The 23,584-nt window shown below is 43.3% G+C and overlaps 1 protein-coding gene across 2 annotated transcripts in view; it reads right to left on the reverse strand.

Annotated features, from left to right (window-relative positions):
- The window catches only part of ZBTB44 (zinc finger and BTB domain containing 44), a 258,421-nt gene that overhangs the window by 39,914 nt on the left and 194,923 nt on the right, over nucleotides 1-23,584 (reverse strand). For both annotated transcript variants that reach the window (XM_085647221.1, XM_085647220.1), the window contains exon 5: nucleotides 1,716-2,016. In XM_085647221.1, the coding sequence (XP_085503347.1) occupies nucleotides 1,716-2,016 (301 nt within the window). The remainder of the gene's footprint in view (nucleotides 1-1,715; nucleotides 2,017-23,584) is intronic.

Raw genomic sequence — 23,584 nt, forward strand, 5'->3', positions numbered from 1 at the left:
CTGTTACTTTCACCAGTCAGATTTCTATTGTCTCAAACTTTTTTTCTATGCCCTTAGTATGCGATCTGCATGATTTCATTTCTATGCCTAAGTGCAAAGTTCGCTTCCTGGGAAGAACAGGTGTCTTATCACTGCAACAGCTCAAAACTCATCAGTCATTTTAATAATGTTGTTGATTTTGCTTGTTTTCATGCTTTTGACCAACCAGCCTTGATATTTTGCTATTCTGTCCGCGTAGGTAAATATGGATTTTTTAAAATATACCTTCTGTATCAGTAGTAGTACTAGAGACTAAACCTAATGCAAAAAAAAAAAAAAAAAAATGTACTCAACAAATAAATACTGGCAGTATATTTTTCTACTTGCTTTAGTAGTGTCTTGACTCAAGCGGTAAACCTAACGAAATTGCGCTGCAACGGCAAAAACAAAATTTGTACTGCTTAATCGGTGGAAAGATAATATAATACTAAATTGGGAAGAACAGAGGATAAAATTAATGATTAATTATCGAAAGATGTTTAGGATTTCGAAATTCCAGGATTACCTAGAGAAAGGAGATGAGATTTTAGATCCTCTTTAAAGATGTATGAAAAAACTGGAAGAAAAGAGTAAAGCTGTGGACGAAATGTAAGGCTTTATTTGACTGATAGTTTAACTTAAAACATGCAAGAATTCTTAAGTTAAGATTGCACTTTATTCTACTTTTTAAATTGTAAAATCGACTTTAAATTATTATAATAATATTTTAAATTCTATTATGAGAGTGGCCAGAGGATGAAAATAACCATCACAAAGAACATCCTACAGAACATGAACTGGTAAGTTTGTGCCCATTGTTTTTGTACTGAAAACATGAAAGATGCACAAGCAGTGGCCCTGAGTAGAAAGAAGTATGTTTTTAAGAAATCCAAGAAAATCTCAAAAGATGATGTAATAAAAGAGTGAGTTATTCCACGTGTTTAATGCTAAAAAAAAAAAAAACTTCTTGAAATATCCGCAGGTGGGTAATGGTGGGGTGCCACTGAGTGCAATCATGTTATTCTCCATCAACCATGCCACATTTTCAAGTTCAAACAACCATATAAAAACAATCCACAAATCAAATCAGAATTGATAATCACCAAGAATTTTCACTCACATAAATCCTTACATAAAGCTGTCTTTTGAACATTGAGGCTCTTTTTCTCAGTAGTGAAATAAACATGGTGCAACTGAGAGTCAGACAACATCTTCGACTACCAAAAGGTAATTTGGGATTTTTTAATATTTGAGATGCACGTGAAGATGGGAGGCTTTTTTAATGCCAGAACATTAGGCTCCGATTTCAAGAAGGGATTTAGGTAGGATTGGGCTCATAGAGACACTGAAGAGTAAAATCAGCACATACATGCCAATAAGCTCATTGAAAACCCAGGATATGTAAATTTCCTTTTACATATTCATTATGGATATCTTGATAATCTGAGTGGAGAGTAGTTACAAATCCAGGCATAGATTTAGTTGTGGCAAATTATGTCAGACTCAGGGAAGGAAGGAACATGCAAGAGGGACAATAAGTAATGTATGCAAGTATCAGAGGCCGTTTCCTTGGTGCCTCCGTAAACCGTGCATGGTTTACCTAATCGTAGGAATATTTTGATAGGTTACGTAAATAAACTGTTTCCCTATTCGGATTTGGGGTCCGTTTTGTTTTTGTGTCTTGTTGTGCACCTCACCTGCTCTGGAAGTAGTTTGCAAGCTCTGATGCTTCGTGATTCAGACTCCTCAGGTGCACGATTAAATTTCCAGAGTTGGTGAACATGGCGCCACATGTTTTGCACTCGTAAATCCGAGGCTTGCGGATAATATGTCTGGACACCCGCATGTGGTGTTTATATTCCCCGAAGGAAGTGAATGTGGCACTACAAATCTGGCACCGGAAACAGCGTTTACCTTCGTGCTTCAGACGATGCATCTTTAAGGAGTAAGCCCGGGTAAACTTTTTCCCACAGCGGTCACACTGAAATGGTTTAATGCCTGAAAAGAAAAAGCGACACATTTAAAAAAGGAAAAATGTACGTTCTCTTCCATTCAACACAGTCTAACTGACATGTTCAGGGAGTAGATGACCACTGGAGGAGCAGGGAGTAAGGACAAACTCACATATACATTCAAAATATTTCTGAGTTGACAGTTTGTCAGGAAGTGAAAAATAAAAAGCTTATCTAACAACTGCCCCCCAAATATTGTATTGTATTGTAATTGCATTAATATAGCGCTTACTACCCCATACGAGGCGTTCAAGCGAAATGGTATGCTTACCTAAAGACGAACGCCTATAATAAATTCACAGGTTTCAGACATGATCCAAAAAGGCATACCTTGGAGGAGTACAAATATTAGTACATTTCAACAGCTAACATAACTTCAATTATCGATTGTTTGAGGCTTTGGTGGTTTAAAGGGATCACCACAATACTCATAAGCATAGAAGAAACTATCAAGATGTACTAAGAAAAACTGAACGGAGGGTTAATCAAGAATAGATAACCCCCATCCAAGCATCCACAAAAATATCAGCATCCAATCAATCATTCCACGCCTGGACTGCGCGTTTTTTGCATCCGGCATTTCCCCGAGAGCCTGTGCCTGTGGGCGCATTAGGGTAACTTTTGGCACCTCTGTCGCTTTCTCCAGCTTCTCCAAGTAAATACAGCCTGTGTGGCTTCAGGACAGAGCGTAAGAGAAGGAAGGAGAGATCAGCAAGCAAGGAGGATGGGAGTGGAGCTGGTTTGAATGTTGTTGCTTCCCAGTCCGGCCCAGAGTAATGTTTGCAGGTAGTATGGATAAAATATCTACAGGCAGCATTACTAATCTCTGACAAGGGAACGTTCAACAAAAAGGCCCCAGTATCCATCATTACTCAAGATTAACGCACTCTTGCAAGTCCATGTAAGGGTAAACTGACTGACCTTTTGCCAATATATAAACACTAAAGTTGTACGGGGGTGGCTGCTAGTGTAATGACTAATGAGTAAATGTTTGGTTAAAGTGTTTTACTATGTGTGGGGCCATGCAATGTCTGATGTGATAAGAATGTTTACGTTGTTTCTATCACGAATCAGTGCAATATACATACGCATATTACAAATATTTAGAGAGCGTGAGTTGTGTAGGTGTTCTGGCTGCTTGTGAGTGGACTCTACATCACGTTATGTGCATATACAGAGGAGAATGTCACTGGACTTTTCGGAATGATTTGGAGTATGTAGAATGTTACAGGGACACTGATAGCAGCGGTTTGGGAGCTTGATATTAACTTCCGAATTAAGTGGAGGAGGGAAGGAAATGGTTGATTTAGGACTTACATTTCTAAACCCCCAACTAGAGTCTTTTCGGGCGTCCAGTCATGAGACACTAAGGGAAGTCTGAGGTGGCCTCAGACAGAACATTGGCAGTGGTGGTGCTTCCAACTGATTCATGGTGGCTATAACTAAATCACAAATAAACTTAAAGTAGGCAGCGTGACAGTAGTATAGAATTTCGAAGGGCAACTTCTGTTACATTGTAGTCTGTGGTTATTAGGGATTTTGCAATATCTCAGAAAATTGAGGAATATTTGCAGATATTGGACCTGGAATCATTCACCTATAAAATATTATACTTCATAACCAGAAAACATTACGAGGAAAATTAAGTAAACTATTACTGCTAAACTGATGCTGCTGTAGATTTATTTACAACCGTGGACTAACTTATGTGAGATAGCTTGCCATCTACGGAACATCATATAAGGGATAAAGTAATCATAAAGGTGTTGTAATTCACAGAGGTCTAAGGCAAAGTGCCTTTACACGGTCAAGGTCACATGGCCCACCTATTTGACATTTTCGGACTTGTACAGAAGAAAAAGTAAAGGGGCAAAGTGCCCACTGGAGCTTATTGGCCCTGTGTGATTTGAGTTCTTGTCTGGCCTGTGCTTGCGCTTAATACACTGGCAAGGGAAGGGAGGTAAATGTAAATGTATGTGTTCTTGTAAAGCGTACTGCTGCCCTGAGGCGTCGTGGCGCTGTAGACCGCTGGGGAACCCGTCCTGGCTATCCCTGTGAGATGGTCCCTCCTGGGTATCTCCAAGGTGAAACCAGGCATCCCCGGCGAATGTGGGGGGCCGTTGTGGAGATGAGGCAAGCTAATGCCCAGAGTTGCCGAGTGTGATCCCTGGTTAGAGTAGGCACCGAGGCGAGAATTATAGAGTCCGCTGGCCCTGGTCCACGACCCTGCCGCGTCGGGAATTGAACCCTGGTCCCGGGCCGTCCTCTGCTTCCGGGTCTGCTGCATCTAACCAGTGAGCCACACCACTCCACCACACCACAGGTGTTGGAATTATTTTCTTTCTGCAGCGTTATCCCATTTTTGGGCCTTTTTGCTGACCTTTTTTTTCTGGCTCTAGAACACTGTGCCCTTTACCCCTGCTAACCAGTGGTAAACTGATTGGGCTCCTCCTTTCAACATACTAAAACTGGTATACTCCTGACTGACATAATTAACTTACCTATAAGTACCTAGTATATGGTGGCATGGTGTACCCAGCACCTCTCAGTTAAATGTGGACTGTAGCACCCACTGTGCCATCTACTACAGTGACAATGTAAATATGACTTCAGGCATGCAATCATTAACTTGTCTGTGCAGGTTTTCAAATGCAAATATCACCTCTCAAAATAACAATTAAGCATGCAATTATTCAACAATAACAGACAATGCTAAGACTTAACATGATGAGGCTGTGCAGACAAGTTATACCGGCAGATAAATAAACTTTGAGGTACCTCAAAACACTTCCATTTTGGGCTCATGCAATAACTCATGTCATCAATCTGATAATAGAGCAGGCTTATCTCGTCCATGTGCACAGTATATATCTATCTGGAGCGGACACTGGTTTGTGCAGGATGAAGCCGCAAGTAAAAGAAACCGGATGTACATAACAATTGGTAGAGCCAGAACAGTCCCCGATGGCTTCAATTGGGAAAGGGTAGCATTCTTTAAGTAGGTCTAGGGAATTCTTTGTGTGACCTTGTGATGGGTGATGAGGGAACCAGCTAGGTATGACAGCAGCCTATCTTGACGTATGACAGCAGCCTATTTTGACAATCACCTGGGAGGGGCGGCTAATCGCTGTAGGAGAGCAGAGGGATACCCAGGGGGCACAGCAATGTGTCTTTCATAGGCTAATACTGCATGCTAGGGATTGGTGAGAGCCTCGGGCCTTGCGTTATTTTTAGTGCTCTTCGTGAGGGCTGTGCGCAGCTGATCCCATTTCAGAAACCTTGTGTTTCCTCAATGTGGACCGCTGTGCCATCGATAAACACGAACATGCGAATAGCGCTCTCCCAATTGTTTAATTTGGGTGCCCGGAAGTAGACTTCCAATACATCGTAAGTTTTGAGTTTTATATAGCGCAAACTATATCCGAGAAATCAGGTATCGGAGCGCTTTACATGAGCACTGGTTTCGATACAGAAAGACACATGAATTTTTTGTTATGCACGGGGAGATTGATTGATTTGCCCAGAATCACAGGATGTTGAGCATCATTGCAGAGACTCGAACCCGGTTCCCCAGCTTCGAGGTGGACCGCTCTAGCCATAAGGCTACATCCTCTCCCCAATAATAAGTAATAACACGTGTTCTACAATTCTGTGTTCACCTAGATCTCCAGATACAAATGTTACCTCACTTGTGTGGGTAGGCCTAATGCCCGCAACAGAAAACGGCCCAAAACTCAACGTTCAAATTTGTCCACTGGGAACGGACCTTTTTTAGGTCTCGGCCTGGCGAAATCAGCGGATGCTGTCCGTCCCATGACGGGCCGCGCTTGTTTTGTTTCTGTGCCTCTGTGCCTGTTTGTTTATCATTGTATGTCGGCGTGCCTTGGCTTTTACTTGTATTGTCTGCTGTGTGCTTAGTGTGCGTCTCTGGGTCCCTATGCAGCGACATTTCTCTGTCACCCACACTTGCAAAGAGCTGTTTGCCCTTGTGTCGTGCAGGCGCCTGCAGGTGTCTCTGTTTCCTTTTCATGTCTAGAGACCTGTCAGTCCACTGCGCGCCTGTTTCCCTGCGTCACACCTTCACACTGATTACCTGTCTCCATCTCTCTGTGTGTGTTCATCTCTTTGAGGGTCTGGCTGGTGCCCGCGGTGCGTCTGTCAGCGCCCGGGTTCCCCCTTTCATTCCCTGGGTGCCTCGGCGCGGTCAACAAAGCCAGACCGCCTGCTACAGCCCCTGGCTCACCGAGGAAGCCGTGTTTCCAGTATTTTGATAATGTTAACCGCCCGCTGAACTACACACGGCAGGAATCAACACAATTTCCAGGCGTGTGCATGATCAGGCAGTTACAGCAGGGACCACACAGAGTGACATCGGTGGGAGTAGGGTAAAGCATGGGGAGCGGGTTAGGGGTCCACCAGCATCCCTGTGTGATCGCAGAGAGTGACCACCAGAGCCACGGACACTTATATGATTTCATTTGATGGATCTGGATCTAGTGACGTTTTATTCTTGAAAATGTGTTGTTCTTTCGAATGTTTTAAAAAAGTGCCTCCCTGCTGTCTTCTTACCGCTGTGCTTTTAGTAAACGTGGACTGGTTGCGGTTTATTTATTATATGATTTTAATTAATCTACAATAGTTATTCAATTAAAAAGGCCTGGGGTTGCACCGAGCTCCTAGAAAAAGAAGGCCCATTTTACAGGCAGACTTCTTTTAGCGGAGCCGCCAGTCTGGTTACACAGCAGACCTGCCATAAAGACCTCATCTTTCACAGATAGTGCACATGGTCTGGCCTAGGCAGTGGTGCTATCCTCTGGGTTACACAATCTTACCATCTCAGGTCAAGAGAAGGGAGTAGAGGGGGGCAGTTTTAACAGCTCCCCACTAAATAGTTTGAAACACAACCATTAGGAACACATTGCAGCCACGAGAGCTCAGCTTCCAAATAAGGGCTAAGGGGTGGGTAATTAATCCCTGACTATGTAGATATTCACATATTTTCAGGAAACAATAAACATCCCAACATAATAACATTTAACATTCGATTCGAATTACACCCCAAAATAAATGTAAGGCTTTTTTTAAAACTATTTCTTTCAGGAATTCCACTGCTCATTGTAAAAGTTGTCACTTTAATTTTGAAGAAACTATGTGCACAGCATACAAGATAAAAGTTGTAGATACGATATAGTTTCAACCCCAAGAAATGAGAACTTTTCTTAATCAGTAGCACATAAAATGTAAGACGTGTTAAAACATAGACTGCAGTCATGTAAAAATAAATCTCATTATCTCTTCCACATTTCAGTGTTTGAGTTAACGTATAATGTTTCCGTAAGAAAATACCAATCAAGTAAAAATACAATTCATTTAACTCAATAGTTGCTGCTCAAAGCTAAGAGAGATATTGTAATTGCATTTATATAGTGCTATCTAGCTCTGGCGAGGCATCAAATCGCTTTTTCGATGAACAGCAGGCTACTCCGGAACCCAAAAAGGATTAGTGGTGAATTAGTATAGGGAGATATTAAATTAATTTGAGCAGTGGACATGCGAGTTTGTTATTTGGATTGAAAAAGGATAGTGGAGGGATAGAAGAGGAAAGGGTTTGCACTTATATAGCGCTTGCTAACCCTGATGAGGCGTTGAAGTGCTTTTCGGCGGGAAGCACACTACTCAGAAACCCAAACAGGATTACTGGGGAATTAGTATAGGGAAATAAGAAATTAATTTGATTTGAGAGGTAAACATGTAAGTCTGTTAGTTGGAATGAAAAGGATAGTATATGCGAAGGAATAATAAAAACAAGCCTTTTGGTAATACCAAATATTGAAGGGCCTCCGCCTCTTTTTAGGTCTCGCAGACCTGCGTTGCAGCGCATGCGCTGCTCGCGTCTGCGAGACATATTGTGGGTGAGTATATTTCAGAAGGGGGCTTGAAGCCCCGCCCCTCATTTTCATTGGGTAGCGTCAGCATTTATGGCAAACGGTGGCTTCCCATTGAAAATAAAGTTTCTTAGTTACCGCCCTTTCTCCTTTTGGGACGGCCCATCCGGACTGGGTCTCCTGCTTCACGGCTGTCGTGAAGCAATTTCTTATCTCAAGGAGGCTGTTATGTAAACAGCCCCTGAGATCCAGTCCTGATAGGCCTCCCAAAAGAAGACAGGGCGCCCTGTGTTTATTTTTGCATCGCGCTTTCGAAAGTTGCAGACGGACACATTAATTTTGTTAGGCAGGGGGAGAGTAAGTGATTTCCCCAGAATCACAGGATGTTGCCCGTTTCTACAGAGAAACGAACCCTGTTCCCCAGCTTCGAGCTAGACGCCACATCCTTCCCCCCCCTTTCTTTAAATGCAAGAATTAATAGATTGCTTGCATCGATCCAAATAATCGGATGCACGCATTTATCCACACACAAACCCCCAACTTTGGCTGTTTTTTAAGAAGCTGTCCACCCATTCCCCACACTGCTGTCACCTCGTACACCTGCCAGAGTCGCTGTGACATTTATAGATATTCTTTAGAAGAGGCCTCAGTCCCAACCAGCTACTTATTTGCCTGACGTTTCTCCCTTCTTGAAAACCTTTACATATATATTGTGCTACTGTTGGCTTCTGTGTTTCTTGTGAAGCAACTGTGCACCGTGACCTTATTTGTGGACGTCGCATGATGAAACTACTCAGCGCTCTACATCTAGGCCACACGCAGTCAGGCAGGAAGTGCGCAGCGTTTTTGAGGTAAAACCGGAGAACGTAGTCTCCAGAGATAGCAGCTTTCCTCTAAGAAAAAGCACCCTTTGCTGCCTGTGGGGCCACCCCTTCCATCCAACAAGCATTGAAAATGCAATAGGTCTCGCCTTTGATTAAGTTAAAGCCATTTGCTTTGCTAATGTAATGTATAGCAAAGCAAATGGCTTTAACTTAATGAAAGACGAGACCTATTTCATTTTTAATGCTTGTTTTGCATTGCGGTTAGCTGTAGATGTTGGGCCCTATCTCAGCAGGCATCTAGGGAAACCCAGCAAACCTGTATATTTTTGAAAACTAGACACCCAGGGAAATCCAGGACGGGTGACTTCTGTGGCTCTCACCAGGTTCTATTACCCAGAATCCCTTGCAAACCTCAAAATCTGTCCCAAAAACACCTTTTCATCACATTTCTGTGATGAAAGCTCTGGAATCTGAGAGGAGACACAAACTTCCTTTCACTCAGCACTCCCGCAAGTCTCCTGATAAAAATGGTACCTCACTTGTGTGGGTAGGCCTAATGCCCACAATAGGAAACGCCCCAAAGTAAACACATTGCATTTTTCCACTGAAAAAGGACCCTTGTTTTGCAATGTGACTATCAGTGGATTTTAGGCCCTAGCTCAGACTGCACCCAGGGTAGAAATCTAGCAAATTTGTACATTTTTTTTAAACTAGCCATCCTGGGAAATCCAGGAAGGGGTGACTTGTGGGGCTCTCGCCAGGTTCTGTTGCCCAGAATCCCTTGCAAAGCTCACAATTAGTCTAAAAAAACCAAATGTTCCTCAAATTTCTCTGATGGAAGGCTCTGGAATCTGCAGGGAGCCACAAACTTCCACCCATCCAGCATTCCCCTTAATTCTTCAGATAAAAATGGTACCTTACTTGTGTGGGTAGGCTTAGTGCCCGCAGCAAGAAATGGCCCAAAACGTACTGTGGAGACTTTAAAATTATCAATCACAAAACTACCTGGTTTTGTAATGGAGTCTTCTGCGTTTTTGGTCCCGGGCTCGGCGGCCATCTAGGGAAACCTACCAAACCCAGACATTTCTAAAAACTAGACACCCGGGGGAATCCAGGGAAGTGTGAATTGCGTGGATCCCCCAACATTTTCTTACCCGGATTCCTCAGCAAACCTCAAATTTAGCACAAAAAAAATAATCACATTTTCCTCACATTTCTATGTACGATCACCGCGCTTGCACAAATTTTCTACCACCCAGCGTTCCCCTCAGACTCCAGAACAAAATGATACCTCACTTGTGTGGGTGCCCAAAGCAGGGTCAGCCTAAAAATGTGCTCCTCAACTCAACTTTTGGCCGTTCCCTGTCACAGGCACTTGGCCCGCCCCACACAAGGAGTAACATTTTACTCAGGAGACCGAGAGGAAGGCTGGGTGGTAGGGAATTTGGGCAGCTCCCACCCCTTCTCTGGCTAAAAAAATAGATACTGCCTGCCTCTTAGTGGGCTTTCTGCCCCCAAGACTGGCTATTTTTTGGTGGGGGTTGGGGGCCTTTGCATGCCCATTCTGGGCAGCCCCCACCCATGCACCACTAAAAGAAGTAGTCCCTGGCTTCCTAGTGGGCTTTCTGCCCCATGAGGGTAGATCGAGGGCTATTGCCCCCATCTGCCACCCCGAGGGAAGGGGGGCAGAAAGACTTAATTTTCTCCAAAAAGTTGGTGGGGTGGGCAAAAGCTCTTGCCCAAGAGGCTGCTCCCACCTGCCTGGTGTCTAGTGGTGGATCAATGCTTGGGGATCGCGCTCCTGCGATGATCCCCAAGCAGGGATCCACTAGGGAAGGGCACCATTGGAAAGTGAGATTCTTCACTTTCCAATGATACCTCTCCCATGAGTTTCGTTCCTAGGGGGCCTGAGATAGTCCTACAAACACCAAAGTAGTGAAACTGAAATGAGCCGATCAGCCCATTTCAGTTTCACTTTCAATTTAATGACGTCAGCACGCCATGTGCCTGATCGTCATTACATTGGGGAAAAAAATGCCTCGAAAGGCTGGGTAAGCTCTTCCCCAGCTCCTGAGGCAAAAAACACAGCAGAGGGATTTCTGGGTAGTGTGCTGAGGACGTAACAGTTACATCCACAGCACACCAGCGCCACAGCAGAGGATGCAACCGTTACGTCCTAGGCATAGAAGGGTTTAAAATTGGTTACAACGATTTGGTTTCTTCTAATGTGGCTTCTCAGTTTTCGTTTTTCCATTAATGCACATACATCAGGTCTGGTTGTAGGTTCATAGTATCTAAAGCAACTCTGGTGCCAAAGCCTATCCGCATAAGGTCTAACAAAAGACAGTCAATTTGAAATGTTTCCTGGGGGAATACATAGTATGGTTGTGTAAAGCAGATGACATGGCATTTTCATTTTAGTCAGCGTTATCTGACTAACCACAGTGAGGGAAAGGGAATGTCAAAGGTTAACTTGGGAGCAGAGGGACATCATTGTGCACCCGATATTGCCATTATTTACTTCCGCCATTGTATGATATACATGAACCCGCAGGTATCTGAAGGTAATGGCCTCTCTTTTGTGGAGAAGTTCAGAAGGGCCAGCCAATGCCTGGAGAATCCTGCATCGAAGCAGGAATGTACTCGTCTCACTCTCAAAATTCAAATGCCTCGAATTCCCGAATGACCAGAGCAATATCAGTCTCAGCCTCTTTCATGTATACCATCAGCTCATATACATACAAGAAGACAATGTCATGTCCACCCCCTTTAGGAATGCCCTAAGTCTCACCGTTTTGCCAAAGATGAGCTGCAAAGGTTTTGATTGTTAACATGAGCAAGCAATGTGAGATGGGACAACCCTGTCTTGAGCCCCTGCAAACTTGGTATACTATTTGCACTGTCCAAACCCGTGCCATCAGCGAGGAATAGAGGCTCCTAATCCATTTGTGCAAAGGGTTGCCGACCTCAAAGCAGTCCAGCACCTTGTGCAGATAAGCGCAGCTAAGGTAGTTAAATGCCTTCTCCATGTTGACCGCCAATACTGCCGCCTCAGAGCACTCCCTGGGGGCTGTCTCAGAGAATGTAAACAGACAACATATATTGTGGTAGGTGTTGTGGCCTGAAATAAAGCCATTTTGGTGACATGGACCAGGTGAAGCATGTGCTGCAGTAACTCGTTTGCTAGTATTTTCTCAAATATTGCATAATCAACATTGAGAATGGAGAGGGGCGACATGATGAGGACACATCTGGGGACTTCCTGGGCTTCAGTAAATACAAACCTGCCTGGTACATAAATAGAAGTAAAGTATCTTATCAACAATATCAAAGCACAGTAAGTCGCAATAAACCCCAGCGATTCAATACATAACAAACCTCAGAACCAGATTTGTAGCAAAAATGTATACATCATGTTTATTCACTATATCAAATGATTCTTATGGTACATTCACAAAGAATAAGGTATATACAAAATCTGTTCAACTACCAACACCACAACAGAAATATTCAATACAGTGCATATACACTCTGCCTGGGGATACCCAGGCTAAAACTCCCAAAAACCACAGTCGGACCGTCAATCACACAACATACATACCATACAGAGCACACATATCATTCATCCATAAATATACAACACAAATAAACAAAATCAAATAGAATTATTATAGAAGGAACAACAGGGGCCAACATCAAGGAATCCTATTTTTGTACATAGACATACTTATTTCAAATGCATATTATACCTAGACCCTAGGTCCTGTATGTATTAGATCACTCGTTTAATAAATAATAGAATTAATTAGATATACTGGTCCTTGGGATCCAAACCAAGGTAAGCGAATTCTTGGGCTTCAACAGAGCTGTGACTACTGCTTCATGACTCGAGAGAGGGAGGATTTTGCTATCCAATACCATCCGAGAATGCCACTTAAAACTGAAGTGGAATAACACCTGTGCCAGGGACTTTGCCTTACGCCAAGGAGGTGATTGTTTCTTTGAACTCCCGAACGGAGATCAGGTGCCCCAGCTCCTCTCCCTGTTGTGTTAGCTTGCCCAAAGAGACAGCTCTCAATAAGATATCAATTTTAGTGTGTGGCACTTCATCTTGATTATTGTACGGATGCCTGCAATAATCAAAGAAGACTTTATAAGTGGCAGTTTGTGTCAATTCGAGGGTCGCGTTGCCATCACTCACTTTAGTGAAACCCATCTGTCTGCACCCGCCAACCAGGCAAGGAGCCTACCCGATTTGTCCCCCGCGATATACGGAGGGTGGGGTGTTACATATGGCACATACTCAAGGTAGCGTAGTAGTTCAGTTAGAATTACGTGCTCCATGAGAACCTCGTGTAAGGTGGTGATATGGACACGGTCTGAGACTTGTCTATGCTCGAGGTCCCGAAGTCAGCCCACTAGCATGGTGAGCTGTGGATCAATCTTTTATCATGAGGAACCTGGTTAAAGTATCTGACCCGCACTCCATTGCGGTCAGTGTTAAATTGCACCTAGGTCCTATTCTATTGCAACTACTGAATATCATTGGCATTTAGAGCTTCTTGCCGCTATTTCTACTTAAAATGTTAATATTTTTCAGTTCCCTTTATTGGACTTTTGTCATTTTCGTGTGGATTTGCTTATTATATTTTACTCTATTTTTCGAATTCATTTAGAGATTTGTTTTTTTATGTTTATTGTATTGCATTTCAACTTATTGTTTTACTACTGCATAAATATTTTACACATTGTTTTTAAGTTAAGCCTGTCTCCTCTGTGCCTCATCTACACCAGAGGGTTGAGTCCTGGTTAATTTAGTGACTTTAGACGTTCATCGTGACACGGATTGTCATTTTTACTTGAAGTGGGTACTTACCCCCAACTAATAACCCAATGTCTTGCAGGAGGAGAACATGTTGCTGAGATGATCACTGCTGGTAAGCTGTAATCACAACAGATGTTAAGAAGAGAATTCTGGAGTGGTGAGGGCCTATTTACAATAGCCCTCAGACCCCTCTGCTTGCATTCTCTGCTCTGCCTTCATCATGACTTATGGAGCAGGAACCAAAACCATCTCCAATTAAATGGAACTGGAGTTGGGTAAGCAGCATTTACTGATAAGTTTATCTTCTCAGTATTTAACAGGAAGGAATCTTTGCTCCTGGAAGAAGTTTATAGTGATCCGTTCAATGATAACCCCTTAAAGGCTTTCCATTGTGAGTCTGTTTTGCATATGAACATTACGTCTTCCAGGTAGGACTCCCTTTGGACCGGTTGAGTCGTTCATAAGAAATGAAATCCTTCTGTCAGCTTGAGACACATCGCTCTCTCGTCACGAAGAGCACGTCAACTACTTTTGCTAACAAAGATCACGTTTTCAATATTTTTCACTGTTGTATGTATTCTAACTCCTGCGTATGTTCTGCGATTTCTTCACTCACTTTTTCACCGTACGTTGCCTGCACTGAATTGCCAATGCTCATTAGCATATGTTAAATTAATACACAATTATGTTACTAATCTAGTCAAATGCTCACTTTATTTTGTATAAAATACCTCAGAATATATACACATTGGAATTTACCTGTGGGAGGTCTTCCAAACTGCAAACTATCCTTAGGCTCTGATTAAGAGTTGCACAATATTGACGGGGTGTAAACACTCCATGTGCAATTTGCATTACCGTGCGGTACCACCGTGCCCTTACTGAGTAATTATGAACCACATTGTGCATCAGTGTCCTCTGGAGGAAGAAGATGCTTTAGATAAGACCTACAGATAGTGAAAAGAGCACTCATTGGGTTGCAAGTGATGTTAAAGCCAATTTCCATAATAATAATTCTGTGGAAAGAACGAATCCCTAGTGTGTGCCCTTGATGTGCGCCAGGTAGAAACAAAGGCCCCTCCAAACGTTCATACTATGAAGGGCGGCTCATCCTCTGAAGTTGGAGAAGGCAAGAACTGATATGGAAGACCAAAGGATAGTCAAAGGAATTGAGCAATGAGGGTGAAGAGATGAACATAATAATAAACGCATTTTTCCATGTCAAAAAGTTATGTTAACTGAGGGTCATGTGTGGTGAGGGAAGTAGCAAGAACCATTGGCAAAGACAACAGATTGCCCCTTTGGGACCCAATCACCTTGCCAATGGTCGTCTTTAACCATGGCACACAACATGCATGATGGAGCAGAGCGTGTCATTAAGTAGTCATGCTCACCAAGCACTGCACATGCCTACAAAACAGCGTAGCTGCTTTTTTCCTTTTTGATTACCGGTCCGTATTAGATTGTCAGCTAAAAAAAAAAAAGCAACTGGGGCACAAGCATCAAAAGGGATGGGGCGGAAGCAACATAGGGGCGTTGGTGCATAGCAGAAGCAAAATGGGCGATGGATGTAGGGGAAGCAACATGATGGGTGCGAGTGAGAGGAAACAATACCGGGGCGCAGATGGGGGGAGCAAATGGCATAATGAGAGCAAAGTGAAGCTAGCTGAGAGAAGTCCTGGGTGAAAAATGCAAGGTCAGGGGTACGAGTGGGGAGGAAGCACACAAGCGAGAGAGAGGAACATGGAGTCAGGCAAAGTGGGAGAAAGAAGTACATGAGGGAGACAAATGGAAAACACAAGCACTCTCATTGAGCCATTAAACAAAAATAAAAAAGTAGTGCTCGAAAAGCAAAGTGTTGGAAGGTCACAAGGAATGTACCCATGCTCCAGGGGAGGGACACGGTCAGAAACATAATGGAAAGCCAACACGACCTATAGAAAAATCAGGCAAGCAAATGAAAGAAACAACAAAGCCAATCAATGGTGAGCAATTGGTGTCTATAAGCCAACTGTAAGCTAAAAATATGTCTTGCAACACAAAGCGCATGCACTGTCTAGTAGGTGAGACCTAACAAGGACAGTGTCCTAGAAATATGGGCTAATGTGATGCTTCAGAGATCAGGCACTAGCTACATAGTAAAGTTCCACACTCCGGACTACTATGAGAACATCAACGATGGACTGAGAGACACGCAAGTGAACATAGGCAAAATACTCAATTGTCATGCAGCCAAGCTCTCTTCCTCTCAGCTGAGACAGATGGACGCCCTCAGGGGGACAATGAAATAAAGAGGCAGAGGGTCAGCTCAAGTTTCCATTATTTTGAATAATATATTTATGGAGCAAAACAACTCAAGATCTGATTTTAAGGGAACTTACTCAATATCAATTCTGTTGTCAAGTCAAAGGGATCATTTTCAGCCAGTATTTAGCATGTTGGTCTTTATGTTAGTGCCTCATCACTACTATTCGTATCAAAAAAAGCTCCATAGGCACCGATTTGTGCACTGTGCTAGGGAAACCAAACTTGGGTGTGTAGGAATAGGAGTAGGAGTAGAAGTATATAAGTTTATTCTCAATAAAACAGCAAACAATGCAACCTTCCTAAACTCAGAACAAAACTGCATTATCTCCTAGTGAACTGCTACCTCATCCTAGAATTCACCTGGTAATCCTGCAAAAACTTCCCTACCTCACAGTACACATTATGTTAAGTATTTTTGTGAAGCCCCACTTCCAGAGAACACATTCTAGTCCCTCAACATCCTTCAAAAAGGCCTGAGTATGACTCAGGATTGGGTGACAGTGGGTATGACACTGGCAAAGCGGAATATAGCTCAATGCTGGGGATCCCGGGAAACCCCTACCCTTCACCAATGGTGTAGAGACATGAACAATCCAATGGTGGTGGAGAAATCTGTCTATGTCCACAGAGGATGCCCCAAAAAATGGACGCGGGTGTGGGGCAGCTGGAATGCTTACCATGGGAATATCTGTGAACCCCCACGTGAGGAATCATTGTCGGATGTCAGAGAATGAAGAAACTAAGACACAGATAATATGCAAACTGCCGTGAATTCTTGTTGATTTCTAGTCTGACACAACGTGGATGAAAATGCCGGCTATACAACAAATGTATACTATTTTGGAACATTATGTATGCACCATCGAATCTGACTGTACAGTACCATGTTTTGTTATTTATAAAATGTCAATAAAAATATTTAAAAAATAAAATAAAAAAAAAGGCCTGGGTAGGCCCTACCGGCACAACTATGTATATTTCAGTCTGTGAATCAACCAGAGTTTACCCGGGCACCATAAACCAGCCTACTGGCCTAGGTTTACCAGTTCTTTTCTCAGGTTCTGAAAGTCAATACATGCTTGCCTCCGTTTCTCTTCTCACATTAGGAAACATGAGAATGGTATTACCCCTGTATGTGACATTCTTAATTATGGCTCATGGGAAGTGAACTCCCCATCTTTCAGATATTGTCGCCACAATGGGTGTTCACTTATTAACAGACCCCCAATCTGGTCTCTCAATGGGAGGTCGTAGAATTCTATGCAACTTAAGATAATTTTCTCTGGTCAGCACCTCCTTCCTCAAGAACTCCTATAGCAGCCAAGCCGCGTTCTCACTGGCTTAGGAAAGTGAAAAAAAAAAGCAAGCTGGAATGCGTTGCTTTGTTTGTCAGGTCCTTCATTTCCACATAGAGTTTCTAGATCTGTAATTTACAGCACATTACTGAAACTGCTTCATCGACTCAGTCCCATCATAGTATCAATCCCATTCAACTTATGGCAATTGTCAAAAAGACTCTGCTCAGTGCTGCTCTGCAATATTTAGAGCATTCCCCACACGACTAATACACTATTTTCAATACTGCAGAAGGTAGCAGGCAGATTACCAAGGGCACCATAAAGAGTGATTAATGTTGTTACAATCCAAACCCATATTGCTAGTCACCTTATGAGAGCCAGGAGGGAAAATTTCACAGATCCACATATTTTGAAGACAACATTTTCAAGTTTCAATGTGAAGTTAGCTCTCCTTCCCTGGAAAACGCCGATTTAGAAGAACAGCACTACCTGACAGGAGCCACTCTTCAAACATTTCTGAGTTTTAGCCTAGTCCTGATAGGCTATCGTATCCTGCAAATCGGGATCTCTTTTTGATCCCTGCCCACCTTGAATCCGTCAGCCAATGATAGATATTGTAAACCCAGTGATCAATGGGATCTTAAACTTCTCACTGTCCAATGCAAAAGTCCCTAGAGATTGGAGACTTGCGGTCATTAAACCCCTTCAGAAAAAAACAACTAGCAGATCCATCAAATTTCTCCAACCTCCAAACCATCTCAATTCTTCCTGCCATGGGTAAAATTATCGACAAATTGGTAAATGGCCAATGAATAACATTTTTGAAAGAGGCTAATATCCTGCATCCCCAGCAGTCTGGCTTCCGTCCCAAACACTCACAGTCAGCCCTGCTTGAGGTAGCAAACACCCTAAAGCTAGCGCTGGATGCTGGGAAGAATGCTGTGCTGATTCTACTAGATCTGTCAGCCGCATTTGATACCATCTCCCACGATCAACTACTACAACGGAATAAAAAAGTGTGGCATCTCCGATTTGGTCCTAGGATGGCTGGAATCTTTTCTTATTGACCGTAGGCAAACAGCAGTATTAGGACCATATCTTTCGTCTGAAAAACCACTCACTTCGGGAGTTCCGAGGGCTCGTCTCTCAAACCTTGAGTTGTTCAACATATATATGACCACCCTCCCCACCCCGTAATGTCATTGATCTTCTCTTTTGGAATTGACACTATATCATTCGCCGATGATACACAGCTTATCCTTTCTCTGGATAAAAAATCTATTGGCTCTGAAATTAATTTCAAAAGATGTTTAACAGAGGTCATTTGGTGGATGCAAACTAACCACCTGAAGTGCAACACTGATAAAACAGAGATCATATTTTAGGCAAGCACAACACATTTCACCCTATGATATGGTTGCCCAATTCCACGCCCCCACCCCTACCCGCCCAACACTGTAGAGGTAGTAAAAAATCTGGCCGTGTAATTTGACTCACCCTAATCATTCCGCCTTCAAGCTGTGGCTGGAATGTATTTCAAGGTAATAAATCACAAAAAACATTGTGACTACCTTCTTCTTTCAGCTAGAAAAACAGTGGCAGTCACATTGATTACATCCTGATTAGACTATTGCAATAGTCTATTCGCAGGGACCTCTAAACAAACCCTTCGTAAACTGCAAGTAGTCAAACATACAGCAGCTAGGTTAGTGCTAAAACAGTCACGCTGTTCATCTGCCTCAGCAGCCTTAAAAGCCCTCCCTCAACTGGCTGCCAATTCACAAGAGAGTCCTTTTTTAAAATCATCCTGCTTACTTTTAGAGCCCACAGAGCAGTAGGCTCGAAGAATCTTACGGTCAGATTCACCCATTACACAGCCTCCAGGTCTCTGAGATCTTCAGCTGCGAATTTCCTTAAACCTCCTCATTTCAGGCTCAAGACTAAAGGAGGCAGGTCTTTAAGATTTCTAGGGACGAAGGCCTGGAACCAGATCCACATGGAGTTGAGACATATTGTCTTAAAATCTTTTTCCAGAAACAGCTGAAGACATGGCTTTTCACGGCTTCTGACCCAATCTGCCATTCTCTAATTTGATGAACTCTGGAAGGCCAGCTCACTGACACAGAGTCTCAAACTATTTATTTCACTCACTAGCAAAACTTCTGACTGCTCTATACAGCATAGTGCCAGAATGCTCCCTTGGGAGTGACAGCAGCGCTTTATAAATGCTAAATTCAATTCAATGTCATTTCATCTTCTTGTGCCAATATTCTTCGTAAGTGCATCAGAAAAACTATATAGAGATCTCAATCAGTGATGACATTGATTGAGGGGACCACCTATATCTTCAAGCGTTCTCAGCACACTGCACTCTAAAGTTTCTCACTTCTCATTCGCAAAGTAAAGAGGAAATTCATCTGTTAAATTACGGGACCAGCCTCACAACCCTCTGTAGGGCAACCATTCATAAACCCACTCACTCAGGCCCACCTTTCCACCTTCCCTTCTGTGACACAGATGTTTTCATGAACGATAGGTTGCTGCGCATTGACAGTTCGCAGCTGCTCTATGAGCAAACAATCATTGTATGGTCTGCCTGTACTTTTGGGACATGCACTGCCACCGAAGAGGCACAAATGTACTTTAGCACCACCCACAGATCAGGGGACACCAACTTAGATCGCTCTTAGGGATGAAGAGAACCAATATTACAACTCCTTATGTTAGTAAAAATGTACACAAGTGTTCACCAGGTGTGCACAGCTCCCGCCATTTCATGAGTTCCACCTACAATGAGTTCCACCTACAAATTGTTTCAATTCTGTTCCTATTTATTAGGGAGTCAGCTTACGCAAGACGGCTACACAGCACCCTCAAAGATAAATGAAAATAAAAATAAATGTTCATAACTTTTTCCTAAACAGTGAATATTCCTCAGGGGCAAAAGAGTAGGCAGGATGTTCCAATTTTGAGCATCCAAGGCAGAGAAGGTTTCACTTCCAATATTTTGCCACTAAAACTGTCCAATATGCAGCATAATATGACAAAAAGAAACTGAAGAATAGGCGGAGATCATCTGATACACATGGTTTTAATGATGCATAGCTTTAACTACTGAATCGCATACAGAGGAAGGCTTAGACAAACAAATCTCACATAATCCAAACATGACATTTCTTTTCTGTACACCAGAATTTGCTAGACCAGACAGGAGCTGCAAAGATCATCATTCACCTCATAGCCATACCCAGCCTGCACATAATTTGTGAACAAGGGGTGTGGATAAGCAGGTGTAAAGAAAGGTTTTTGGGAGCTGCTCAAAAATTGCATAATCCATAAAGATGATGTCCATACTCAGACAAGGCTCTCTGTATTGGCTTTTGAGAAAAGCAGACCTTTGTGAGGAGTTCCCAATCTTACAACACAAAGGAGATTATCTGTAAAGCTCTCTCTCAGGAGTGAAGATAAACTTGCCTGTTCCAGTTGTCGGCTCTAAAGTGAGGGCACAGCTTGAGTTTAACTAGACTTCTCTCTATACTTGTCAAAGTAAAACGTAGCGGTCACATAGTCCTTGTGCACAAAAACTCTCCCTCTTGAGGGAAATACAGTTTTAGTGTCATGCAGTGATCAATTTGTAAGAGAGATCTACATTGTGAGAGACTCTATTAAGACCATTCAACCAAGCTTTAACAAATTAGTTGTGATGAACAGCTGTGGATCCTGCAGTACAGAAGATGCACAGTCTGAAATACTCAGAAAGGGACCACCATTCATTGCCCCACTTAAACTGAGATATGGATTAGAAAAGACCTTGGATTAGATTCTTGCCTTCACAATGCAACTCGTTAGACTTGTCAGAGGAACCACATTTAAGTATGCGGTATAGGTGCCTCTGCCAAAATCCCCTGATGAGAACAGAAGAATGACCGCCTCCTGAGTAGCCGACACCCTCTTAGATAGTCAGAAGAATTTTCTTATCTTTCAGCCCAAAAAAGCAACGATCTAAAACAGGATTATCTCCTGAGTTTACCACATTCACTCACAGATCAAGGTTAAAAAAAATAATCTGTTTGGGCTGAGGGGTACTAAGAAGATGGTGTATTCATCAGCTGATTATTAGATTAGCATAGCTAGTTATTTGTATGAAGCCACAGCAAGCCTGCTAATAATTTCTCACTTTAAGTGAGCACCAAGTTCTGGATGAATAGCAGTACTCTATTGAAAAAACTGGTCACCCACTGAAAAAAAGTTCAACAACATTCCATGAGGGAACTAAATGAAAATCCGTTAATAGGTAGTTTTGATGTCTAGAATGCACACTAAATAGTTGGGTTGAAAATCTTCAAGATTCTAGTTCAAGATTGGTATTTGCCAGTAACAGTTCTGATATAGTGTTCAGTAGTATAGGCTCTGACCCACCTTGCGGGCCAGACATGTTCGAGGGTCATGATGTTAAGCAACTTCTCAACCACTTAGTGCACCTTCTCTTAGAATGGACAGAGGCACTAAAACACTGGAAGTGGAGGATGAGCGTTGGTTAATTGGTGGGATGTCAATCGTAATTATTGTACAACTAGAGTAAATAAATTCCCATAGGCATATGCAGATATGTCCTCAGACTGAAAAGAAATTGCAAACCATTCAAACACTTTGCAAATTTATGTTTTTTTCTCTTTGAACAGCAAGTGAGTGCTCATAAAGCACAAGTTACTTACTTGTGTAACGATATATCTGTAAGAGACATTAGATAGCGATAGATCCCTTACCTTAGAATATCCCCAGACGTCAGACTGGATCCGGAAAGTTTTCATCAGCAGTACCCTAGCGCCTCGGTAGGTGTTGTCGTGCGGCTCCGCGTACGTCGCTGGCGTCGTAGTCGCCTAGATGACGTCGTCGGAGCTACTTAGACGCGCCCACGCGCGCTGACGTCAGTTCTGTACAAAACTATTCCACGCCAGGAACGCAGACCCATGCCAGAGACCATCTACTGGTGAAATAGAACTAGGGCCCTAAAAGGGATAACCTGAACCCTAGAGAATTGTTCGCAGAACGGGGAGGATGGGCGGTTGGTAAGGAATCTATCACTAACTAATGTCTCTTACAGATATATCGTTACACAAGTAAGTAACTTGTGCATCTGAAAGAGACACGTTAGTGATCGATTCCTTACCTTAGAATACATACCCAAGCAATACCAACCCCGGAGGAGGGTCTGCGAAATGAAATCACACCAGAAAGTCACAGAACTGTCAAGGCAATAGTGCTTAGTGAAAGTATGCAACGAGGCCCACGTAGCTGCCTGACAGATATCTTGCAGGAAGACACCTCGTCCCAATGCTGTAGTAGCTGCTGTCGCCCTGGTAGAATGGGCGCGCAGCCCAACCGGAGATTCCTTTTTAGCCAGAGAGTAACAGGCTTTAATGCACAAGACAACGCATCGGGAGATAGTCCGCTTGTGCACAGCTCGACCGTACTTGGCAACCATGTAGCCAACAAAGAGCTGGTCATCCATTCGGAACTGCTGTGTGTGGTTGAGATAGAATGAAAACACACGTTTTGGGTTCAGACGGTGGAGCCTCTCTTCCTCTTTTGAAGGATGCGGAGGCGGAATGAAAGTGGGCAAAGTGACAGTTTGCCCGAGATGAAAGGCAGGGACTACTTTCGGTTGAAAGGAGGGACGCGGTCGAAGCACAACCTTGTCCGGATGAATCGCCAGGAAAGGAGGTTTACATGAAAGATCCTGAAGCTCACTCACACGCCTGGCGGGGGTGATGGCCACCAGGAAGACAGTTTTTAAAGTTAGTAACCTCAAAGGACAGTTATGAAGAGGCTCAAAGGGAGCGCACATAAAGTATGTGAGAACCAGGTTCAAGTCCCACTGAGGCATCACAAAAGGAATAGGAGGGAAAAGGTGAGTAATGCCTTTGAGAAATCTATTGACAACAGGGGACTTGAAAAGAGAGGGCAGATCAGGCAGCCTGAGAAAGGCAGTCGGATTGGGGGATCCAAGCTCATACTGAGTAGCTCTGGATACCAAACTCTTTGAGCCCAGTACGGTGCCACAAGAACGACTTGGGCCCGGTCACGTCTGATCTTCAGCACTCTGGGTAGAAGTGGTGTAGGCGGAAAGGCGTACAACAGACCGCAACTGCACTCGTGACGAAAAGCGTCTCCGAGCGAGTGCCGCCCTGGAAACTCCAACGCGCAGAACTGCTGCCATTGCACGTTCTCTTCGTGGCGAATAGATCTAACCAAGTTTCTCCCCACTGCTGAAAGAGACCTTGTGCCACGTCCAAGTGAAGACACCATTCGTGATCCAACATGCATCTGCGGCTGAGTTCGTCCGCCCTGGCGTTCAGAGAACCTGCCAAGTGTTGAACCATCAAGGAAATGCCTTGACGTTCCAGCCATGTCG

The sequence above is a fragment of the Triturus cristatus genome, chromosome 3_2, assembly GCF_964204655.1.
Source record: "Triturus cristatus chromosome 3_2, aTriCri1.1, whole genome shotgun sequence".
Lineage (NCBI taxonomy): Eukaryota > Metazoa > Chordata > Amphibia > Caudata > Salamandridae > Triturus > Triturus cristatus.